Source organism: Onychostoma macrolepis, chromosome 15, assembly GCF_012432095.1.
Source record: "Onychostoma macrolepis isolate SWU-2019 chromosome 15, ASM1243209v1, whole genome shotgun sequence".
Lineage (NCBI taxonomy): Eukaryota > Metazoa > Chordata > Actinopteri > Cypriniformes > Cyprinidae > Onychostoma > Onychostoma macrolepis.
In genome coordinates, this window is record NC_081169.1 from 28,289,465 (window position 1) to 28,315,079 (window position 25,615).

General features: G+C 37.1%; 1 protein-coding gene across 1 annotated transcript in view; it reads left to right on the forward strand.

Annotated features, from left to right (window-relative positions):
* Positions 1-25,615, forward strand: part of LOC131554244 (zinc finger protein 271-like) — a 49,069-nt gene that overhangs the window by 14,250 nt on the left and 9,204 nt on the right. The window contains exons 2-6 of the mRNA XM_058799441.1: positions 18,229-18,309; positions 18,556-19,657; positions 19,836-20,031; positions 20,397-20,716; positions 25,384-25,457. Of these exons, the coding sequence (XP_058655424.1) occupies positions 18,229-18,309; positions 18,556-19,657; positions 19,836-20,031; positions 20,397-20,716; positions 25,384-25,457 (1,773 nt within the window). The remainder of the gene's footprint in view (positions 1-18,228; positions 18,310-18,555; positions 19,658-19,835; positions 20,032-20,396; positions 20,717-25,383; positions 25,458-25,615) is intronic.

Genomic DNA, 25,615 nt, shown 5'->3' on the forward strand with positions numbered 1-25,615 from the left:
AAACATACAAATAAAGTTAACAGCGTGAAGGCGTCTTTTGTTCATTTAATCTGTTTGTGGTCATGATTTCATTCACCGATCCTTCATGTCGGATACGAGTCAGACCGACCAATATTGAGTAGCCTACACGTAAACGCTGATATGTTCTACATGTCTGAAGTATAAGTGTGTAGAAAGAATAAACCGGTCTTATAAACTCATCGATTTGGCTTAACAACTTTAAAACATAATCTGCATGAACGATAAACCATACACTCTTAAAATCGATAGCACACAAAATATGTGTAAAAGGACCGATAACATAATAAAGTAATGTTTTGGTTCGTGTCTTACACAACTGCGCGTTATAACGGGTTTATTAAGTTTTAATATAAAAGATAATAGTCTGTTAACAATTTAGATGCTTTTATTATGAAATCGCACAAAGAACCGCTGAAGTACGTACTGTTATGGAATTAACTGAAACAATACTACGTGCTCATTTAACCGCTTATTTACGGTATGCTGAATATAAAACTCTTAAACAGGAACATTAAAACATTTCAAACTTGTTAAACACCCGCTTCAATACATTCAATACATAAAACATTTATCAAATACTACAAAACAATAGTTAGGTAAACGACTTACAGTTGATGTCATTTTAAGCGAAAGGCGGAATGATTCACGTCTTTTTTATTCTGTCCACACCAATGCTTTGACACCTGCGTTTTAGAGGTCTGTCTTTTAGGTCTGACCCAGAAAACGGATGTCGTAATATTTTGTTCTTCTTTTTATGAAAACATGCGGTTTTTTACCTCATCTGCATTATACCGACACATTTTAACATGTCGTAAATTCCAATAGTTAGCAAATGCAACTGTTTATTACCGAGATAAGACACATCAGAGTTGCGTTCTATTTAACATTTTTCATCTACCTACATGTTTATCGGCGCTACTGTTCTAGGCCTCCTCACACCTTTGTGAGATATAAACCGCAAAGTTTTTCACGGCGTTACGCTTTGAACCCAGAACCGCTTTCCAAGAAGTTTCCATGATTTTGTTCACTCTTTCTGTTTGAATTTGTGTACCGCGGTTTCACCATCCTTATCTTATTTTCCCAACCTAATTGTAATTGTTAGGCCTTACGCTTTGTCTCGTTAGCTCCTCTTTGTTCGCATAAGTCAATATTTCTACGAATTTGGTTGATTTAATAAAATATTGCGTCTTCATTCGAGACATTTACGTTATATTATTATATCATCCCAGTTTATATCAGATATACAAGATCGCTTTCTTATTAAATATTATTAAATTGATAACAACAAACAAAAAGTATCTTAGGCGTGACCGGCGCTTATGGCTTTCCTGATGACAACCCCGCCCCTGTGCACCACGCAAAGTTGAGGGTGGGTCCGAACGCTAAAACCAACGACGACCGACCCGATAAACTCAGTTACGGCTTCGCTACCAGGTTTGAAAGTGCAGACAGAGATACTGTAAGATCTTGTCAAACGTTATCTACATGGATCGACAGAATCAGCTTCAAGAAACCAAATCGCCTGAGCCCGACTCGCTCTGCAATTTTTCTACTAATAACGCTTCGGCGGATCTGAACCATGAACCGGAAATTGAAACTGAAAGCGAAATTCCACAGTGCCGTCATGGATTAAAACAGTCAATCAAGATTCTAGGAAACGCGACAAAGCTCTATATTGGTTAGGGGACAAAATGTATCTCTTGGACAGAATTGAATTCTGAAAAGTCGGCTGACGCCTGCAAAAGCTAATGGATCGTGACCGGAGTTCTGGCTATGCTGCGGATGAGCAACTGGACTGCGACTGCGGTACGGGAAAACGTGTTTAGTAAAAGACGTCAGAGACCCCACGCTTAAACTACATTACAGAGGACAAATGATCGACCTGATGCGTAAGATCATCGTGGCGGAGTGCGATCCAAATCACGATTGTACAGAAGATACCAAACGCGAAACAACCCTCAAGAACGAAATGAAAATTGTAAGAAGGCTGAAATATCCATGGCCTGATTTGACTAGCATGTTTCTCACCGCAGGGGCCGGTCTGTCTAATTACCAGAAAAATTTTGGATGTGATGTCTGAATGTGATGATGAGATGGACATTAACGAGGTTCTCTGTCTGTGTACGTCCGTGACAGATCTATGCGTGTTGTTGGCTGTAAAAAATTGTGATTCTATGACGTGCGAAATTGTTGCATCACTGGTTGATTTTATATTTGAGCAAAACATGTTTGTCTGCAGAGATTTCTTTTTCTGGCTAGACCACCGGTTTAATGTCGTTACTACCGTTTGTTTGTAAATTTGATCATTTTCTTCACTCAATGTATGATTGTATACTCGACAGTTATTGTTGAAATAAAAGGTTGACTCAACTAACTCGTTATTCTGTTCTCTGACTTCATAAAAACGTCTTTATTTAAAATTATTTAAATGTAACGATTTACGCGGTACAGATAGCAAGTTTTTTTTGTTTGTTGTTATCAATTTAATAATATTTAATAAGAAACGATCTTGTATATCTGATATAAACTGGGATGATATAATAATATAACGTAAATGTCTCGAATGAAGACGCAATATTTTATTAAATCAACCAAATTCGTAGAAATATTGACTTATGCGAACAAAGAGGAGCTAACGAGACAAAGCGTAAGGCCTAACAATTACAATTAGGTTGGGAAAATAAGATAAGGATGGTGAAACCGCGGTACACAAATTCAAACAGAAAGAGTGAACAAAATCATGGAAACTTCTTGAAACGGTTCTGGGTTCAAAGCGTAACGCCGTGAAAAACTTTATGCGGTTTATATCTCACAAAGGTGTGAGGAGGCCTAGAACAGTAGCTACCGATAAACATGTAGGTAGATGAAAATGTTAAATAGAACGCAACTCTGATGTGTCTTATCTCGGTAATAAACAGTTGCATTTGCTAACTATTGGAATTTACGACATGTTAAAATGTGTCGGTATAATGCAGATGAGGTAAAAACCGCATGTTTTCATAAAAGAAGAACAAAATATTACGACATCCGCTTTTCTGGGTCAGACCTAAAAGACAGACCTCTAAAACGCAGGTGTCAAAGCATTGGTGTGGACAGAATAAAAAGACGTGAATCATTCCGCCTTTCGCTTAAAATGACATCAACTGTAAGTCGCTTACCTAACTATTGTTTTGTAGTATTTGATAAATGTTTTATGTATTGAATGTATTGAAGCGGTGTTTAACAAGTTTGAAATGTTTTAATGTTCCTGTTTAAGAGTTTTATATTCAGCATACCGTAAATAAGCGGTTAAATGAGCACGTAGTATTGTTTCAGTTAATTCCATAACAGTACGTACTTCAGCGGTTCTTTGTGCGATTTCATAATAAAAGCATCTAAATTGTTAACAGACTATTATCTTTTATATTAAAACTTAATAAACCCGTTATAACGCGCAGTTGTGTAAGACACGAACCAAAACATTACTTTATTATGTTATCGGTCCTTTTACACATATTTTGTGTGCTATCGATTTTAAGAGTGTATGGTTTATCGCTCATGCAGATTATGTTTTAAAGTTGTTAAGCCAAATCGATGAGTTTATAAGACCGGTTTATTCTTTCTACACACTTATACTTCAGACATGTAGAACATATCAGCGTTTACGTGTAGGCTACTCAATATTGGTCGGTCTGACTCAGATCCGACATGAAGGATCGGTGAATGAAATCATGACCACAAACAGATTAAATGAACAAAAGACGCCTTCACGCTGTTAACTTTATTTGTATGTTTCACTGATATAAAACGACCCGAGTTGTTAGGAAAGAAGTGTATACTGACATAACTGCGTAGATGGCGAAGGATCCGATGAATCGTTCGCTGAACCGAACTGTGGGAAAGAATCGATTCACGGAAATGAATCGGCTTCGACACTAACAGAGCTCACAAAAGGGGTTTGTAACATCGCAACACAGAACTTAATATTCTTCACAAAAAGTGTGGACGTGTGTCTTTTATATAGGTTATCTGAGCGCGAATAATTAGAAGTCCGACGATTTAGAGATCTGTCGGTATGACCATTTTGGTATATGTACCCCCGACGCCATGTTTGTAGTCTGAGGTGTATGCTGGGTATTGTAGTTCGTTGGCCTGAAAGACCGTGACATTTGAATGAGGTATTAGTTACACGTGTTCAATTTAACATCTTTGTAAAAACAAAAATAATTGTTAAAACGTATTTAGCCTAAACAAATATATATATATAAAAAGAATACGATATACTTATGGTAAAACAGACTTGACGTGTATATGTTGAAATGGTGCACCCGTTGTTGTGTTATTTCGTGAAATAGCTTTAGGATTCGTTGTGTGTTCTTGAAATCAAATCTTAAGAAAAGTCAGTCAGTCCTGCTGCAGGTGAATACCCGTTGGTCTTCATCGTGAAATTATGAACCCATCATCAGCACCATTCTGGAGAACGTGTGTTGTGTTAGACTGTTTGCTTCGCGACCTCCCGAGTTCGTTGTGTTCGCTACCGGCATGTCTTCGCCTAATTGAACGTGACCGGTATTTTGAACACCCGTTAGCTCACGCCTATATTTTCTAGTTTCATCATAAACTAGGTAAGCAGGGACTTGTAATAATACGTAGAACGCCTGATAAGTTGTTCGTCCAGAGTTTTATCTTGCTGCGGTGTTATAATATAAATTTTCCAGTTTTTAAGTTGTCTAACAAGAGTCTCACTGTGTGTGCGAAAGTAAAATACCTTGGACATTTTATCACTGAACGCGTGACAGATGCTGAGGATATTGAAAGGTATGATGTATATGCAGGCGAACATACTTTACGAAGTTTAGTTTCTGTTCAGATGAGGTAAAGGTGTCACTTTTCAAAGCGTACTGTACAACACTTTATACTCATTTGCGGCGTAACTACAGACCATCTAGTTTACAAAGCCGCAAGTAGCTTATAATGATGCAAGGAGAATCTTACTACGGAGGCCTAGATGTCATAGTGCAAGTGAAATGTTTGTGAGTGCGAGAGTAATCACTTTTAAAACACTGTTACGAAATCTTATGTATAGTTTTATCGGTCGGCTTAATGCTTCTAAAATGAGATTATTGTGGGTTTATCAAATATAGGGGTTAGTACTACACGGTATCAGTCAAAGTTGTGGAGACACCGGTATTGCTGTATTTTGTAACTCTTTATGTCTGTGATAGATGCTATGGGTTGTATATGCTGTCTACTGTCTTTTTTAAATCTGGACCTTGAGTCTGTAATAAAGTTTGATTGATTGATTGAATACATTTGCTGCAATGGTTGTACTTGTTGTTAGAATGTTTCAAATTGATCCAGGCTTGTTTTATGATCGTACCCTTGTTTGTCAAACTAGTCTTAAGTGATATTGTTCACATTTTAAACAGGTTAAACAGGTTAATGTCCTCTTCGGCATCTATAGTTGTAATAATGCAAAACATAACTCCATTATAGGGTTTCTAGATGATAAAACAAAACTTATGTATGTTGTTGGGAGTTTGTGGGAAAGCCATGTGCTTGCGTGAGAGAGTTTGAAAGAAAATGCTTTAGCTTAAAGTTAAGATTTTACTACACACTATAAACATTCTAACTTAGAAACACAACACTATTTTAATTTTTTATTATTTCCAACAAACCGTTGTTCTTTTTATTGATTAATATGATAGAATCATGCTGAATTTACAAGGATGTGTATTTATACAATAATGTTTCATGTACTCACTGGTTACTGTATACATATTCAAGAGAAATGCGAACCTCAGTTGTTTTAATCAATCTAAAGTTGTTAGTCTGTCATTATAATATCTTATTATAATAAGAAAAGTCTTTCATACATTCTATTTTCATCTGCCCCGGGCGGGTCTCTGTTACACAAAAAGCAACTGAGTGTGGTTGTGAATCCTATATGAAAGCTAAAATGACCCTTTTAAACTATTTTTAATAGTAATATTGAACTTGACACATTTTACACATACGTAACGTGCATCTTAACACACGCTTATTGTTTCATTTCAATTTTGCACATATCATAACTGTACATACATATTTGTCTATATTATATATTGTGTTTTTGCTATTTTGTACATTGTCTATTTGTATATTATTCTTTATTATCTGTGTCCTGTCCTGTTGTTGTCTTTCTGTTGCACTGTGGAGCTTCTGTAACTATAACAATTCCTCGTATGTGCAAACATACCTGACCGATAAAGCTCGTTCTGATTCTGATTCTGATGTCATCACAAACCGAAGACACATCAGTTTTGGTGATAAGATGGAGTTATCAAATATTTGATTGTTGCTTATATCTATTATTTGATCAAATCTTAGTGAAATAAAACTATAAAGAGCCAATTGTTTTTATTTTAATTAAATAAAACATTATAGTGTGAAAAAATAAATGTTGCATTTAAACAGCATGGTTAATAATGCCGTTTTTAAAGTGAGAAAGAAAGATTCTGTGAGGGATTTGTTGCACCTTGTTTAGGAATTACTTTTGTTGCAACAACCTTACAACAGCTAATTTTAGTCTAATTCATGAAGAAATTCTCTGTATTCATCACAGGATCATTTGACTGCTTCTGATCCTCATCACGGTTTTAGGTGTGAAAAGATCTAAAATCTACAAAACCTTAAATTATTTGTTAAAACAAAAGTTACATCATTGTTTAATCATACTGTTTTCCATCATCTTGTAGAGATACCCTGTGTGATGCTAAAAGTGTATTTATACGACATCGTAAAAGTTGAAATGTTTAACTGCAGGGGTTGTTTTAGTGTGTGTGTGTGTGTGTGTGTGTGTGTGTGTGTGTGTTTTTCATGTGAGTGTTTGTGGTTTATTAAACTATTTTTAGCAGTAATATTGAACTTTGTACATGTTTTACACATACTTAACATCTTAACACAATTGTATCAGTAAGATATTTGTCACAAACCGTCAGACACATCAGGCGGGGGTTGATAAGTTGGACTTATCGTTTATTTGAATTACTACTTCTGTCAATTATTTGATCAATTCTTAGTAAAATAAACCTATATAGACCAATCGTTTTTATTTTAATAAAAATAAAACATCATACTTTGAAAATAAATATGCTGCATTTAAACACCACAGTAAATAATACAATTTTAAAGTGAGAAAGAAAGATTCTGTGAGGGATTTGTAGCACCTTGTTTAGGAATTACTTTTGTTGTAAACAACCTATGACAATTAATTTTCAGTCTAATTCATGAAGAAATTCTCTGTATTCACCACAGGATCGTTTGACTGCTTCTAATCCTCGCTTTAGAGGTTCATGTTAGGTTTGAGAGATATAAAAACTACAAATCTTAACTTATTTGTTAAAACAATAGTTATATTGTTGTTTAATCATGCTGCTTTTCATCATCTTGTAGAGATACCCTGTGTGATGCTAAAAGTTTTTATTTCTAAAAGGTTTGTATGAGACATCATAAAAGTTTACATGTTTAAATGTAGGGGATTGTTTGTGTATGTTTGAGTATGTTTTTCCTAAACTATACCTAAACTTTTAACTTAACCAGCTATGTGTCATATAAAAACTTCAAAAGGGGACACATCCTTTGATAAATGAACAGCTACACCAAAGTTTACGATGCCAGATCCCCAAAACTCGTTAGATTGCAAATGAGTTGCGTCTCCAGAAACACCTTTAGATGTTTTACAGCAACTCTCTCGATCTGATACGGACGCGTCGTTAATCATTCGTCCAGACACACAGTTCTCATTTCGTTGTCCCTTTACATTTCGTGCGATAATGTAAAAGTTTAGGCGTCTAATTATGGCTGAAAAATCCAAAGACGTCCGAAATATTTGCTTTCATTCGGTTTCCGCTCACATGCGGCGTATGCGTTTGAACCGTTATAGCAGGCTAGAAAGTTTAAAGATTGACAAAAATCAAGAGTAAATAAAGGCATTACACTACTAAAATAAAATAAAACAAGACAGACAACCTTTTCCTGCGGCTTAGAGGCGATTTTATAAGAAAAAATAAAAACAAATTTTTAAAAGTGAAAAAGTCTGGGTTATATAACACGTCAGAAGTCTTAAACTTGACAAAAATAGAAGAGTAAATAACTAAACTAAAGTAAATAAAATAAGCACCATTTCCTGCGGGTTAGGTAGGCCTACTGTTTGTTTAAAAGGTCAAAACTAGACTAACCTAATTTTAAAATGAAAAGCTTTAGGATGAGTGCCGAATTGTTTCATTAATTAAGAAATACTAAAGATTTATTAAAATAACGTTCGTTCTAATGTTAAAACATTACTTTAATTCTTTTAAGTCTTTGCGTCGGTCTCTCCTCACGCTGTTAGGGGTGGCGGAAGGCGTGGTCTGGATTCACCGGCGAAACGCATTCTGAGTTTTGACGCTTAGTGTGCGGTTATCTGACGGAGTCTGCTCTTTTCTTTTTCTTTCTTTCTTTATTTTACATCGCAGTTATTTTTTCTCTTTCTTTTATTTCCTAACTTGTAACAAGATTTTGACGAGTAGCTTACATAACGAACGTGTCTGATGCTTTTTTCTGTTTTAGAAGACGGGTAAGATAAGTCAGAGCTATTTGCTGTAACTTGTGAGAAAAGCTACCTTTTAATCTGTAATGATAGAACGTTGTAAAGTATGCTTTTTTTGTTTTAGAAGATGAGTCGACATTATTTAGCTTGTAATGTTATGCTATTGTTTTAACTAAGGTGTTTTGTTTGTTTTAAATAAACAAACACGTACACTTCTTTTTATTTAACTTAAAACGTTTTTAAACTAGTTAGAGTTCGTTAGAACAACGCTAGCAAGTCGTTGCTCATTTTACGTATATGTTTGATGTTTTTTTGTTGATATGTGTGCGTGAAAAACTCTAATAAAAACTTCCCTTTATCCCGTTTAACACAGTTTCACAATTTAAAGTTTAAACACATAATAGTCTTCAATGGCCCACACAAAAACACGGTTCCCAAAACATTCATAAATACCTTAGGATCACTGGACAGTAAAAACAGATGCTCATTTAGATGGGTGGGGGCGGACAAACAGGTGTCCAGTTTGGGTGGGTGGGAGGGTGGGGGTCTTATCTTTATGAGGGGGCAATAAATCAAAAATTTGGACACAAAGCATACTACTATCTCTCTCACCTCAATCGTTTAGGAGTCATTCTTGTCTACATCTGCTCCGGCGGTGAAACAACTGATGACAGCTCACTCAGGGCGGGTCTGAGTGAAGACACCACTCTTTTTTGGCTCATTTTATCTGTAAAAGAAAACCTGCCTAATAATTCAGCACACCTGAAATAAGGAGTTTTTGACTTTCAGCCTTCATGGACAATTATATATAACTTAGAAATGATTAAATACAAAATCAATAGCAGTTATTAAGATTGATGTGGTTTGGAATTGGTAAAATTTTCTTGGCAAAAAAATGTGACCATAATATCAACTTAATAATTCTGCACACAGTGTAAGTCTTTGGTTCTTTTAATTGTGATGATTTTGGCTCACATTTAACAAAAACCCACTAATTCATCTCAACAAATTAGAATACTTCATCAAACCAATAAAAAAAAATATTTTTAATGAATTGTTGACCTTCTGGAAAGTATGTTCATTTACTGTATATGTACTCAATACTTGGTAGGGGCTCCTTTTGCTTTAATTACTGCCTCAATTCGGCGTGGCATGGAGGTGATCAGTTTGTGGCACTGCTGAGGTGGTCTGGAAGCCCAGGTTTCTTTGACAGTGGCCTTCAGCTCATCTGCATTTTTTGGTCTCTTGTTTCTCATTTTCGTCTTGACAATACCCCATAGATTCTCTCTGGGGTTCAGGTCTGGTGAGTTAGCTGACCAGTCAAGCACACCAACACCATGGTCATTTAACCAACTTTTGGTGCTTTTGGCAGTGTGTGCAGGAGCCAAATCCTGCTGGAAAATGAAATCAGCATCTTTAAAAATCTGGTCAGCAGAAGGAAGCATGAAGTGCTCCAAAATTTCTTGGTAAACGGGTGCAGTGACTTTGGTTTTCAAAAAACACAATGGACCAACACCAGCAGATGACATTGCACCCCAAATCATCACAGACTGTGGAAACTTAACACTGGACTTCAAGCAACTTGAAGCTATGAGCTTCTCCACCCTTCCTCCAGACTCTAGGACCTTGGTTTCCAAATGAAATACAAAACTTGCTCTCATCTGAAAAGAGGACTTTGGACCACTGGGCAACAGTCCAGTTCTTCTTCTCCTTAGCCCAGGTAAGACGCCTCTGACGCTGTCTGTGGTTCAGGAGTGGCTTAACAAGAGGAATACGACAACTGTAGCCAAATTCCTCGACACGTCTGTGTGTGGTGGCTCTTGATGCCTTGACCCCAGCCTCAGTCCATTCCTTGTGAAGTTCACCCAAATTCTTGAATCGATTTTGCTTGACAATCCTCATAAGGCTGCGGTTCTTTCGGTTGGTTGTGCATCTTTTTCTTCCACACTTTTTCCTTCCACTCAACTTTCTGTTAACACGCTTGGATACAGCACTCTGTGAACAGCCAGCTTCTTTGGCAATGAATGTTTGTGGCTTACCCTCCTTGTGAAGGGTGTCAATGATTGTCTTCTAGACAACTGTCAGATCAGCAGTCTTCACCATGATTGTGTAGCCTAGTGAACCAAACTGAGAGACCATTTCGAAGGCTCAGGAAACCTTTGCAAGTGTTTTGAGTTGATTAGCTGATTGGCATGTCACCATATTCTAATTTGGGGGGTTTTGGTTAAATGTGAGCCAAAATCATCATAATTAAAAGAACCAAAGACTTAAACTACTTCAGTCTGTGTGCACTGAATTTATTTAATACACGAGTTTCACAATTTGAGTTGAATTACTGAAATAAATGAACTTTTCCACGACATTCTAATTTATTGAGATGCACCTGTATATTTATTGCAGTGTATATTAAATTATCTGACTCTGCGCATCATTGACAAAGTAGCCTATTTTAAAAAGGAAACGTGCAAATCTTGCCATTTTCTTCAAGTTTTATCCTTCAAATACAGTAGTATTTTTCATAATGTTGTGGAGATGGCTTCACACGACATCAACACCTCCGTGCAGCTGTGGTTGTACAGTAAGCTATTATCATTGGTCCTATTCAAACCGGACAATAGACCGTTACACCAAATCCATCAGTGTCCGCCACAATGTCGAAGTGCGCATCATTGATCATTGTTCTCGCTAAAAATATTTTCTCATGAGATGTGCAGTTTAGTTTAAAGATAAATTATTGTGCACATATAGCACTCCTCGCTATCATTAAAACATAACATACCACAAGAAAAGTAGTCAAGCGCATCCAAATAAGTCCAAATTCATATAATTTTAACTATATTATAACTTCTGCATAATGACTTTATGTAATTTCAGGTCCGAATCTGGTCCGTGGCTTTCTGTCCAATTGTCACCAGAGGTCGCCCTTCCATCATATTGACTCTCACACTACACAAACTGTTACATCCATTTCACTCTGATTACGCACATGGCTGTAGCCAATCACACACTTTACATAATCCATGGACTTCCTCTTTCTCACTGCCGAGTATTGTATAGTGTTTATCACTCTCCTAGCGATAGCTACTCTACGGAGCCAGTTCTAGTTTTCAGATTCTAGTCATAGCCCTGCCTTGCCTGTTTTCCTGTGTTCAGATTCTTGCCTATGTTTTTCGGATACCCTTTTGTCTCGCCGTTCGTACTCTGTTTGCCCCTGTAGGAATATTGTTTGCCTTGCCTGTATTGTACCTGTCATGTTATCTGACCCTTGCCCGTTTTATGACCACGTCTTTGAATAAAGCTTGCACATGGATTCGCACGTCTCTCGTCCCTGTCGCCTCGTAACAATGCAACGGTTATAAATGAGGCCCCAGAAGCACACACCAAATCTGCAGAACCATACACTAATTTTCGGCCTTTGACTCAGTTTCCAATTTCATAAAACACTTTTTGCAAAATGCAACACACAATTCTCTATGTAACACACAAAACTCTAACAGGAATTAATATTATGGCAAAGGTGTTTGCAAATGTTTACTTTTGAGATTGTGATTGGTTGTGATATTTTGAATGCAGTGCTTCATTTTTCAAGAGATGTCAGGAGATGTGTAAAGTTTTGAAAATGTGTGTAAGCAATTGAAAAAAACTGTAAATCAGGTTCACTTAAACTGATTTTAACAGCATCATTTCTTTATTTTAGACTGGATAGAAGTAAAACAGCAAAGATATGAGGTGAATGAAGTGGAGGAGGAACACAGTAAAAGCCAAACCTCGAGAAAAAAAGCCAAACAGCTGCACACCTGCTCACAGTGCGGAAAGAGTTTCAGAAACAAAGGAAACTTTAACAAGCACATGCGAATCCACACTGGAGAGAAACCGTTCACATGCCCTCAGTGTGCAAAGAGTTTTACTGCAGCAGAAAATCTCAGTTATCATCTGCTCATTCACTCTGGAGAAAAACCATTTAGCTGTGATCAGTGTGATAAAAAGTTTATTTCTTCATCAAGTCTAAAAAAACACACGAAAGTTCATTCAGATGAGAAGCCTCATGTGTGTTCTTACTGTGGAAAGAGTTTTTCATGGCTGGCCAGTTATAAACAGCACCAGAAAATACATGATGAAGTGAGAGATCATGTGTGTTGTGAGTGTGGGAAGAGCTTCACTACAGCTAGATATCTGAAACAGCACCAAAGGATTCACACTGGAGAAAAACCTTACACTTGCTCATACTGTGACAAGAGTTTCAATCGAGCTGAACACCTGAACGTACATGAGCGAGTTCATACTGGAGAAAAGCCGTACCGTTGTACTCAGTGTGGAAAGAGTTTTGCTGATGCATCAGGTCTCAATTATCATCTGCATGTTCACTCTGGAGAAAAGCTATTTAACTGTGATCAGTGTGATAAAAAGTTTATTTCTTCATCACATCTAAAAAACCACCTGACAGTTCATTCAGATGAGAAGCCTCATGTGTGTTCCTTCTGTGGAAAGAGTTTTTCAAGGCTAGATGTTTGTAAACAGCACCAGAAAACACACAATGAAGTGAAAGATCATGTGTGTTGTGAGTGTGGGAAGAGCTTTACTGCAGCTGGTGATCTGAAAGAGCACCAAAGAATTCATACTGGAGTCTGGAAACCTGAAAGTACATGAGTGAGTTCATACTGGAGAGAAGCCGTATCACTGTACTCAGTGTGGAAAGAGTTTCACTCAGTCAACAACTCTAGTGACTCGTATTAAAAAGCATTGTTCTGTGTCAGAGTGAACAAATGTTTTCTACAGATTCAATCTTTCAAGTAAATATTGTGGGATTCAGATACAGTGAATATGAAATTTGTTTAAAAAAAACAAAAAACTTTTTTTTGCTGTGAAATACCACAAGATTTTCTGGATTTTTTTTTATTTTTAATGTATTTATTTATTTTTTTGAAGCATGTTTTTTGTTCTTTGATTGATTGCCTGCTCATAAAGACATTGACAAAGAAACACCCAAAGTAAACTGGAAAAATATTTAACAAAAGATATTTAATTATAAATGCATTATTATTATTATTATTATTATTTTATTATATATACACCTTAAAAATTGCTCTGTATAACCATGCAAATAAAATTTCCATTTTACTGACATCTCTGACTATGTTTGATTTTTATTGATGTGTTAGTCCATTATAGTGTTTAGTAATAATTTTTATTTCTGTTGATCCTGTAGTTTGTCTCAGTCTGCTGACACGCAATGAAATGTGTTTAATGTGCCAATTTACAGAAGATCTCAGACATCATCATAATTAATGAGGAGAAAAAACGGAACTATTGGCTGAAAACAGCAGCTCATTTGATGATAGTCTTTTTGTCAAGAGATTATTCAGTGTAAACCCTGTGAAACTAATGTAAATATATACTGTATAAAATCATTGTTCACGTAAAATCCTCATAAAATATGAAAATTCAACAAAGAGACAGAGGAGAAAGCAAAACAAAACAGTTTAAAATGAGAATTTGTGAAGAAAAATGATGGAGGATTTCAATATAAGCCAAGAGGAGACTATTTTTCCTTTGCTGTAAACAAAACTTGGTTCTCACAAGACTAGCATATTCAGTTACACTTTATTTTAAGGTGTCCTTGTTACAGTGTAATTATACATTTAAGTACTGAGTAATGTTAATTAACTACATGTACTTAGTATATGGTTAGGGTTATGATTAGGGGTTGTCTTAGGGTTACTTGCATGTAATTATGCATAATTAGTTATTCTAATAGTATAATAGTTACTCTAGGCCTACATCCTACGTCATCTGCTGGACACCACCACAGTTAGCAGAAGCTAGATTACGATTCAAGATTTCTTTTATTCAACATTATTTGTTCTTCAGACATTCCTCTTTAAATAAATATCAGATGTATTAAAATGAGCCATATATGGCCTTAAAAATTAAGATATTGAAACAAAAGTGTATTAAAACCATTAACCATTAATAAAAATAAAACCCCCTAAAAGGTTATTGAGATATTTTGAATACTTATTGAGATACAGGAGTTCAAACTTCATGGGGGAAAATGTGCTTTTTCCCATTCTTGAACTGTCACAATGCAACAAGTATTCCCAGGTGAAAAAGAAGTACTCTTAACCCTTGTGCATCAATTTAAAAAAAGTTACACACAGGTCCATAGTGGACAAAAATGTCGGTCAAAAAACGGTCATAAAAATTTGAAGCTTGGGAGCACAGACTTAAGTTTGGTCTCATTTTAAAGAAGGCCCATGGCAGATTATTGTTGAAGTAAAAAAAGTTTAAAAAGTGAAACCAAAAAAAAAGTTATACAGGTTAAATTTATGAAAATGATTTATGAACAATATTTTATGTAAAATATATATTTCATGAAACACATTGAACTAGAAAATTAACTAGAAAATCAAAGCCATAAATCTAAACAAGTTGTGTTTCAAATTTGAGGTTGATATCTCAAAAAATGTGCTTTCAGTAAAATTTTGTTTGGGCGCAGTACCAAATTTTCCCCATTAGATGCCAGCAGAACTCTGCTGGTGCACACAGTTGTTGGATTTGTGATTTGCAGTAGAGTTTTTCTCTCTCAAATATTACAAGTACACACATAAAAAATTTTATGACACACATACAAACCACACTCCAGCATCCATAGCTGCATTATTTATCCAATTGGCTCTATAATATGCAGAAGCAGAAAACAGGAATAAAGCAGATATTTGCTCTATAGGCCAAACCTGAAAAAATGGCACCAACTGGTAAAAAATAGTAGAAAATAAAATTGTGAAGCCTTGCCAACAGCATAAAAGCCTATTGACAAAAATTTCATCATTTCACAGTTAAACAGCACTGCGATGAAAAATAGCAGTTTTAATGGGTTTCACTGTGGACATTTTTGTCCAAAAGGTGCTGAGAGGAAGTATTATTTGTACCTATGCAAAGTAGATTTATTAAAGGAAATGAGGGTGAAATATTGAAGTTCCAATAAAAATACACACCTGAGCCAAAATTTATGCAGTTAGCATTAACATAGGCAAAATTATCAAAAAAAACAAAAACAAAAAGAACTAAAATGGACAAAAATGTCCATAAGGTTATACAAGGGTTAAATGTATTAAAAATGTACTTGAAATTCAGTTTGTATATTTGAAGAGTTCGTTTGAAAAAACAGATAACTCAATTTTTAACAATTTTCAAAAATCATGTTTTATTGATTGTGCATTCCAATTAATCTCAGTAATATCTACAGTACGGTGTTACTCTACTTCGTAGATATAACTGTGCATATTAAAATATCTGGCAATTGTTTAGGCTTCGGGGGGTTCAAACCTCAGTGAGGTTTGCCTGAGGATAGATCAGAACTGAACCCTTCAGAGTGAAGCCTGCCACCAAATATAAAGTTCAAGACCTCTACAATGATCTTACTAAAACAGAGTAGTCCTGACTGAACTGAGCTTTGGCACATCAAATATCTGATACCACAGACTGTTACCTGATCTCTGTTGTTTTCTGCTGTTAAATCATTGTACACCATTAGTTTTCACATTTATCCACCTTAATATGTTTATCTAAAATTTGTCAAAATGAGCAACGTCCATCAAAACATGCAGTTAGGTACTTTATTGGCCTGGCAAATATTTCTACACTTATATTGTAAAAGTAATTGCATAATTTCTGCATACAATTACAATGAGAAAAGAGCAAAACAACAAAGAAAAGCAAAACAGTGTAACTGACAATTAGTGAAACAATAGTCTGACAGAAACAGAGCCGTAAGGTTTAACTGAGCTGCTGAAAAGCCAATAGCTCCCTGTTTTCACCTCATTCATTATGATGATGTCTGAGATCTTCTGTAAAATGGCACATTAACACATTTCATTGTGTGTCAACAGACTGAGACAAACTACAGGATCATCACTTTATGTGATAATCACCTATTGATGTGATCTTTTACCCCTCATTCCTGCACGCATCATGTTTTTGACACTGTAACAGCATTAATTAGCATTTTCATTCAGGCTGTCTGCCATTTTTGTTCAGCCCAGTTATATATTACATATTATATCAAATGTTTTGTCAAAATGCAATTATTTTTCTCTGATCCAGTTAACCGCACACCACCGCAGATGTCATTGGTCAACTATCAGCCACCTATCAACAAAATTGTAGACTTAAAAAATAACAACAAAATTGTAGACTTGAATTCAGTTCACAGCTCCTTCTGATGAAAGAAATAAATGAAGATGAACGCAAAAAATATCAAATGGCATAGATAAATATGTACTGAGTAATCCAATGTTTTTGTAGAGGAGCTAAATTACATAGTGAAAAAAATACTTCAGAAAGATTGCAGCACCTTTATTTTATTTTTATACAGAGATTGGTAGGACAATTAAAATCAGTTGAGTTTAGCAATGCTTGTTGCATTATATGCCAAAGCTGGCACTTAAAAATGGGGAAAAGGCTTTTTTTTTTTTTCCTTAAGTTTGAATGCCTGTCAAGATGTATTAAAGATGTCTCAGTATCCTGTTAGAAACTGTTTCTTAACACACTTTTCTTATGGTATCTTCATTTATAAGGTCCTATATGGATCATTTGGTTTAACAGAAAGAAAGAAGATGCATTTCTAGATTCAAGATTATTTGTTCTTCAGACATTCCTCTTTAAATAAGTATCAGCTGTTTTAAAATGAGTAAAATTCAACAATTAACTTATAGAACCACACTGTGATCTCCATATCGCAGTGATTGAAACATATAGGGCTTTAAAATGAGGATTCAAGAAAACTTTCTTAAGAACCAGAATAAAAAGATATTGAGACATCTTTAATACTTCTTGAGTCACAAGCACACAGTCTTTTGGAAAATAATATTTTTGGCATTCAGACAGGTTTGTTCTATGCAGTGGTTTTGATTTAGAGGGAAAAATTGTTTCAACATTATATCTTTTTCAGAAATTCCTTTTTAAAATTAAAAAAAGTTATCCAAAGTGGGTATGGTAGTGGATAAGTTCGCACATTTGGTTTTTGAACACTGAAAATTGAACAATTCATATCTCTTGAATTTAACCATATTTGTCCTTAAAAAGATACAGAAAGAAATGTTTTATAAGAACCATTAATAAGAACCATTAATCACTTAAAAGGTTTTTGATAAATCTTTAATACATATTGAGATACAGGAGTGCAAAATTCAGGGGAAAAAAACATAAAAAGTGCCTTTTCCCATTCTTGAACTGTTGCAATGCATATTGTTAGTTAAAAAAAGTATTGTTAAAATCATCAGAATTTACTAATAGTCAGAGCCGATCTCTGATGAAAATTTTAATTTTGACTCCCCTCTACAAAATAGTGGATTACTCAGTAAATATCCATCCATGACATTAAATATTTTGTGTTTCTCACTATACCTATACTTGTCTTTCTTCATTAAAAATATTAATAAAACAAAAAAATTGAGTTGGGAAATATTCTGAAATTTAGCTGATTTGACGAAATAACACTATACTAAGGTCTCAGTCTTGTTCTTAATTTGTTTCAGTGTTGTGTAGTTGATCACTGTGATTAACATGACCAATGAAAACTTTATAATTTGTGGTGGGCGGGGTTTGTGCTTTAACTGGGTTAAAAGGGTGAGAAATATTCACATCATCCTACATGACAGGTACAGAAGTTAAAGAGATTGACGACATGAGTGATCCAGAACCATCCAGAATAAAACATGAAGATACTGAGGAACAAACAGGTTGGTGTCCATTCTTGATTATTCATTGACTGCTGAGAAACATTAAAGCCTCAGGCAAAAAGATTTAGTGGCTGTGAAATAATATATATCATTTTAATTTCATGAACAAGGAATGACAGAACTAACTTTCGGTACATCAAAGATCTCATTCTTGATATTCATAGATAAATATGTGACTGTTTTGGTTTCTGCTATTAAATCAGGTTCACTTTAACTGGTTTTAACGACAACATTTCTTTATTTTAGACTGTATAGATGTAAAACAGCAAAGCCATGAGGTGAATGAAGTGGAGGAGAAACACTGTAAAATCAAAACTTCAAGAAAAAAAGCCAAACAGCTGCACACCTGCTCACAGTGCGGAAAGAGTTTCAGAGAAAAAGGAGTCCTTAAGAAGCACATGAGAGTCCACACTGGAGAGAAACCGTACACATGCCCTCAGTGTGGAAAGAGTTTTGCTGCAGCATCAAGTCTCAGTTATCATCTGCTCATTCACTCTGGAGAAAATCCATTTAGCTGTGATCAGTGTGGTAAAAAGTTTATTTCTTCATCACATCTAAAACAACACCTGACAGTTCATTCAGATGAGAAACCTCATGTGTGTTCTTACTGTGGAAAGAGTTTTTCATGGCTGGCCAGTTATAAACAGCACCAGAAAACACATGATGAAGTGAGAGATCATGTGTGTTGTGAGTGTGGGAAGAGCTTTACTAGAGCTGACTGTCTGAAACAGCACCAAAGAATTCATACCAGAGAAAAATCTTACAAGTGCTCATACTGTGACAAGAGTTTCAATCGAGCTGAACATCTTAAAGTACATGAGCGAGTTCATACTGGAGAGAAGCCGTACTGTTGTACTCAGTGTGGAAAGAGTTTTGCTGATGCATCAGGTCTCAGTTATCATCTACACATTCACTCTGGAGAAAAGCAATTTAGCTGTGATCAGTGTGGTAAAAAGTTTATTTCTTCATCACATCTAAAAAGTCACCTGACAGTTCATTCAGATGAGAAGCCTCATGTGTGCTCTTTCTGTGGAAAGAGTTTTTCAAGGCTAGATGTTTGTAAACAGCATCAGAAAACACATGATGAAGTAAGAGATCACATGTGCTTTGAGTGTGGGAAGAGCTTTACTGCAGCTGGTGATCTGAAACGGCACCAAAGGATTCATACTGGAGAAAAACCTTACAAGTGCTCATACTGTAACAAGAGTTTCACTGTGTCAGCAACCCTGAAAATACATGAGCGAGTTCATACTGGAGAGAAGCCGTATCACTGTACTCAGTGTGGAAAGAGTTTCACTCAGTCAACAAATCTAGTGTCTCATATTAAAAAGCATTGTTCTGTGTCAGAGTGAACAAATATTTTCTACAGATTCAATATTTTCATAAAGACACTGACAAAGAAACACCCAAATTAAACTGGAAACATTGTCCGTCCTCGAGGGAGTTTTGGTGGTGTTCGAGGGCTTGGAGGGAAGCCCCGCCCACACTCCCGCGACTGAGCGTAAGCTGCATCTGTTTTCTGGGAGCTATAAAGAGGAACTCATGGACATTTTCAAGATGGACCTTATAGACTGGTTTGGAGAAGTATTAACCTGTGCTCCTGAATCTCCTGCGTCTCCGCTGGTTCCGTCCAGCTCATGTCCTCCTGTGTTCCCTCCCAACCTCCCTCTCCCGCCTCCTCTCAAACCAGCTAGTTCCTCACCTCCATCTCCGCTGATGCCTGTCAGTCCCTCAGCTCACCCTCAGTCAGCGCCTGCCATGCGCTCTGTTCCGCCGCCTCGGGACTTCCAGTCTCCAGCTCCGCCCAGGCGTGCAGATTCCCTGTCTCCACTTCCAGCCTCCGAGCCTTGGACTACACTTCGGTCCTCCGACCCATCGGCTCCGCCTCAGCTCCTAGCTCCCTCGTCTCCACTGTGGCCCGTCATCCCACTGGCTCCACAGGGCTCCCTCGTCCCTCCAGCTCCGCCTTGATCAGTCGTTGACCATCTGCCGCCTCGGGACTCCACTCCTCTGGCTTTGCCTCGTCACTCCATCCCTCCGGCTCTGTCAGGCTCCTCCTTCACCTCCAGCTCCACCTTAATCCTCAGTCGCACTGGCTCCACCGTGGTCTTCTGGATCCCCGCCTCCGCATCAGTCACCTGAGCCTTCAGCTCTGCCTTGGCCCTCCGAATCCTCAGTTTCGCCTCTCCATCTGCTCTGTTCCACCTGGGTCTCCACCTCCAGCAGCTCAGTCTCCGTCAGTTGGTCCCCTGGTGTTGTCGGTCCCTTCTCCACCATGGCTCCTCCCGCCGTCAACTCCACCGTGGGCTGCCATCCTGGCTGGCCTCTGGATTGCCACCTGGCTCCTCCTGCTCTGGGCTCCTCCCTGGCTCCTCCCACCCTCCACTCCCCCATGGACTTATGTTTTGTACTCTTTTTGTTTTTGTCCCTTCCCCACTGCCTGCCCTTCACCTGCTCCACGCCCACCTCCAGAACCCCCACCCTCCCTCCTCTATTGGACTACTTTTGTCGGCGCAGGGACGCGCCATTCCGGGAGGGAGCGATATGTTACTTGTTGACCTAGTTTCCTTAGTTCCCCTGATTAGTTAATTAGCTCCACACCTGTTTCTGTTTCCCCTTGATTACTTTTAGTATTTAAAGCCTGTGTTCTCCCCTGGTCCTTTGTCTGCTATTATTTGATCTATGTGTTTGCTACCCCTCGCTCCTGGATTATTTCTGTTCCTTGTGTGGATTTTCATTAAAAGACTCTGTTTTGATATTGCTCCTTCATCATGCGCTTTATTAGCAAGCAACACGTAACACGTATTCAGTTACACTTTATTTTAAGGTGCCCTTGTTACAGTGTAACTATACATTTAAGTACTGAGTAATGTTAATTAAAATGTACTTACTATATGGTTAGGGTTAGGATTAGGGGTTGCCTTAGTTATTTGCATGTAATTATGCATAATTAGTTATTATAATAGTTACTCTAGGCCTACATCCTACGCCATCTGCTGGACACCACCACAGTTAACAGAAGCTAGATTACGGTTCAAGATGTCTTTTATTCAACATTATTTGTTCTTCAGACATTCCTCTTTAAATAAATATCACCTGTATGAAAATTAGCCATATATGGCCTTAAAAATGAAGATATTGAAACAAAAGTTTATTAAAAACCATTAACCATTGATAAGAATCATCAACCACCTAAAAGGCTGTTGAGATATATTTAATACTTATTGAGATACAGGAGTTCAAACTTCAGGGGGAAAAATGCTTTTTCCCATTCTTGAACTGTCACAATGCAACAAGTATTCCCAGGTGAAAAAGAAGTACTCTTAAATGTATTAAAAATGTACTTGAAATTCAGTTAGTATATTTGAAGAGTTCATTTGCAAAAACAGATAACTCCATTTTTAGCAATTTAAAATCACAGGCACACGATCTTTGAGAAAATAATAATTTTGACATTTAGACAGGTTTGTTATATGCATTGGTTTTGATAAAAGGAAACAAGATACATTTCTAATTTCAACATTTTATTTTCTTCAGACATTCCTCTTTAAAATAAAAAAAGTTATTAGCTATTAAAAGTGACCCACATTTGGTTTTTGAAGACTGAAAATATATTTAATATCTCCGTATCTCTAGAATTGAACCATGTATGGCCTTAAAAATGAGAATATTGAAAGAAATGTTTGCTAAGAACCATTAATAAGAACCATTAACCACCTAAAGCTTACTGGGAAAAAACATAAGAAGTGCTCCTTCCCATTCTTGAACTGTCACAATGCAACAAACATTGCTCAAGTCAACTGATTGAACTAATAGAATTTTCCGGTTAGAAATAAAATAATGATGCTTCCATCTTGCTAGAGTCATTTTTTTTACTTGTAATTTGGCTCCAAATTCCAGAAGAAAATGGTTGTTTTGACTCTACAAAATAATGGGTTGCTCAGTAAATATTCATCCAATATACATTAAATTATTTGTCTGCAACACTATTTATGTTGGTCTTTCTTACAAATAAAAATATAAACAAAACCAAAATTTTGAGTTGGGGAAGTTTCTGAAATTTGGTTATTTTGACTAAAAATAAGCTCACATGTTTGTACTGGATTTGTTTCAGTGTTGTGTAGGGATCACTGTGATTGACACGACCAATGAAATCTTTAGAATCTGTGGTGGGCGGGGTTTGTGCTTTAACTGGGTTAAAAAGGTGAGGAATATTCACATCATCCTACATGACAGGTACAAACTCCAGGTGCAGCAGCTGAAATCTGTGACATACTGTGTTAAAGATGGAGTTTGTTAAAGAGGAGATTGAAGACACGAGTGATCCAGAACCATCCAGAAAAAACAAGAAGACAAACAGGCTGGTGTCCATTCTTGATTCTTCACTGTTGACTGCTGAGGAACATTAAAGCTATTGTTAAAAAAAAAAATAGTAGCTGTTAAATAATGAGCAATAGGAATGATAACCCTTGTAAAAAAGAAGTGCGCTTAAGTATACTTTTATAAAGTGTACTCATTGCAGAAATAATATACTTTAAAATAACACACATAAGTGCAAATTAAATATGCTATTTTCGACGCTTAAATACACTGTATTTGTAATTAACTTCAAATGTATCACATTTTAAAGTGATATTAAATGCAATTAGTTGAACTTTTGAGTGATTTTTTTAAACCACTTAAGTGGGACTTTTTAGTACATATATGTAGTTTCATACTTGCTTCTAGTGTTTTTAAAATACGGTTAAAGTCTACTACTAATGTACTGACAAGCAATTAATGTTAACTAAAATAATACTTTAATGTCAGTTAACAATACACTTAAGCGTGAATTAAATGTAATGTTTTCGACTACCTAAATGCATGTTATTTGTAATTGATTTCAAATATATTACAGTTTAAAATTACATTAAATGCATTTAGTTGAACATTTCAGTGACATTTTTGAACCACTTAAGTGGGGCTTTAGTATATTTTATATGCACTTTGAAATATGGTAAATATTTACTTCTGAATAAGCAATTAATGTGAACTAAGATATACTTCAATGTCATTTCAGTGTATTAATTACCTAGTTACAATCAACACAAACTCAAAATGGAAAACCCTCTACCAGTGTGTGCAGAATTATTAGGCAAGTTGATATACTGGTCATTTTTTTTCCAAGAACATTTAACCAATTCCAAACCACATCAATCTTAATAACTACTATTGCTTTTGTATTTAATCATTTATAAGGGATATATAATTGTACATGAAGGCTGAAAGTCAAAACCTCCTTATTTCAAGTGTGCAGAATTATTAGGGTGGTTTTCTTTTACAGATAAAATGAGCCAAAAAAGAGACTGAACTCAAGAATAAAAGTTTTTTAAAAAACTGCAAAAAAAAAAAAAAAAAGAATGCAATACTAATGCAATAATAGAATTAGCAAAGTTAAGGCATGACCATTGGGCAACGAGATGCTCACTGAGTCAGCACAGTCAGAAAAAAACAGGTGGAGAAGAAAAGACACATTAACTGCAAAAGAATTAAGAATTAATATGAAGAATTAGGTGAGAAACCATCAGGAACCATTTAGTCTCCAGCACCATCATTTTCCGGAACTGCAACCTTCCTGGAGTCGCCACAAGTGCAATGTGTCAGGTTCTCAGAGACTTTGCTTGGGTAAAAAAAGACTATGGAAGCACCAATTACACCACGTCTGTCCAAAGGATGGACCAATCACAGCTCTTGACAAGGAGCCCACCCCCTCCCTATATATACACAGCTGTGATCCCCGAAACGGCATTCTAAGCACGCTCTTCCCCCGTGTCATGCAAGTAGGGAAGCTTGGTGAGATACCTCGCTCTGTTCTCAAAGAACCGGGGTTATGCAAGTAACCTAACGTTCTCTTTCAAACAATCACTCGGCATCTCACTATGGGAATGATATAGCCAACTCCCGTAACGCATGCTTTCCGAAGCCGCCGAACAGGCTCGAAAGAAAAAAAGATAACCTTTTAATTCTCCAAAGGGCACACTTTAAGAACTGCATGAGCCAATGAAGGCGCAGTGACATCAAGCGGTAAAATCTGATAAATGTATGCGGGGAAGCCCAACTTGCCGCCGCACAAATATCTCCCACCGAAACCCCTTTGAACAATGCTCATGAGGTAGAAATCCCTCATGTAGAACGGGCCCTTAAGCCCTCTGGGCAATGAAGACCCATAGATGTATAGGCTAGTTCAATCGCCTCCAACATCCAATGGGAGAGGCGCAGCGAGGAGATCGGCTTAGCCTTACAATGAGTGGCCCATGAAACGAATAATTGATCATTCTTCCTGAAAGATCGTGTCCTGTTTACATAATAACGCTAAAGTGCTTTGTAACAATACACTTGGGAACTTGTGCTTGGACTCGTCAGATCACATTCTTTTGGTGGCTGCGTTCTGAGCACTCGAACTTGCGGAATTGCTGTCAGCAATCCACAGAACCGTGTGTGTTGAAGGGAAGCTGAACTGGCCTGAACACAACTTAGAACCATTTCTCCGCCCAAACTCCACATTCTCCGCTTTTTCACGGGTGGGGGAACAAACGTGGTGGACTCAGGAGAGGACTTGTGTTTGTGAAAACTTGTGAAAACTTCTTTTTGATGGAAGTGTTAGCGGACCTGGACTTTGCAGCCGCTGCCGCAAATGTCTGCTTTCCCTATGGCTTAGCGTTCTGAGCAGTGGGGGGACGGGCCGCCTGCTCTGCGCTCTGGGGTTTAGCATTCAAAAACCTCCTGTTCTGCGTCGGAGGAACAGGCCGCGGGGGAACAGGAGGATGGAATGCCCTTTTTCGCTGCAGACAGATGTCAAAGGCCTCTCCTTCCTTCTTCTGGAGGCCACACCTCTGTCTCATCCCCTTAACAGCCGGGCCAAACAGCCCACTCGAATCTACCGAAGCGTCGAGAAAATCCAATTTCTCCCTGTCCCGAATGCTCGAGAGATTTAGCCACAGCGACCTCTCGCCCGCGACGGCGAGGGCCATGGTACGGCCACAGCTTTGCACCGCACCATGTGAGGTGCATAGATTGAGATCTGTTATGTTGCAGATCTCCTCCCAGACTGCCGGGGTCGGATTACCGGCGTCCAGCTGCTTACCCAGCTCCTCCAGTAATTCGACTTGGTAGGCCATCAACGGTGAGGTGACGTTGAGTGCCCTCACCGCTAGTGCCGAAGATTTATAAATTGTCTGGTACATGGAAGCAGTGAAGCATTCCATTTTCCCAGGGAGGGAGGGGCTGGCCGATGAGAGAGTGGTCCGCCTGTTCGGATGCAGGTGGT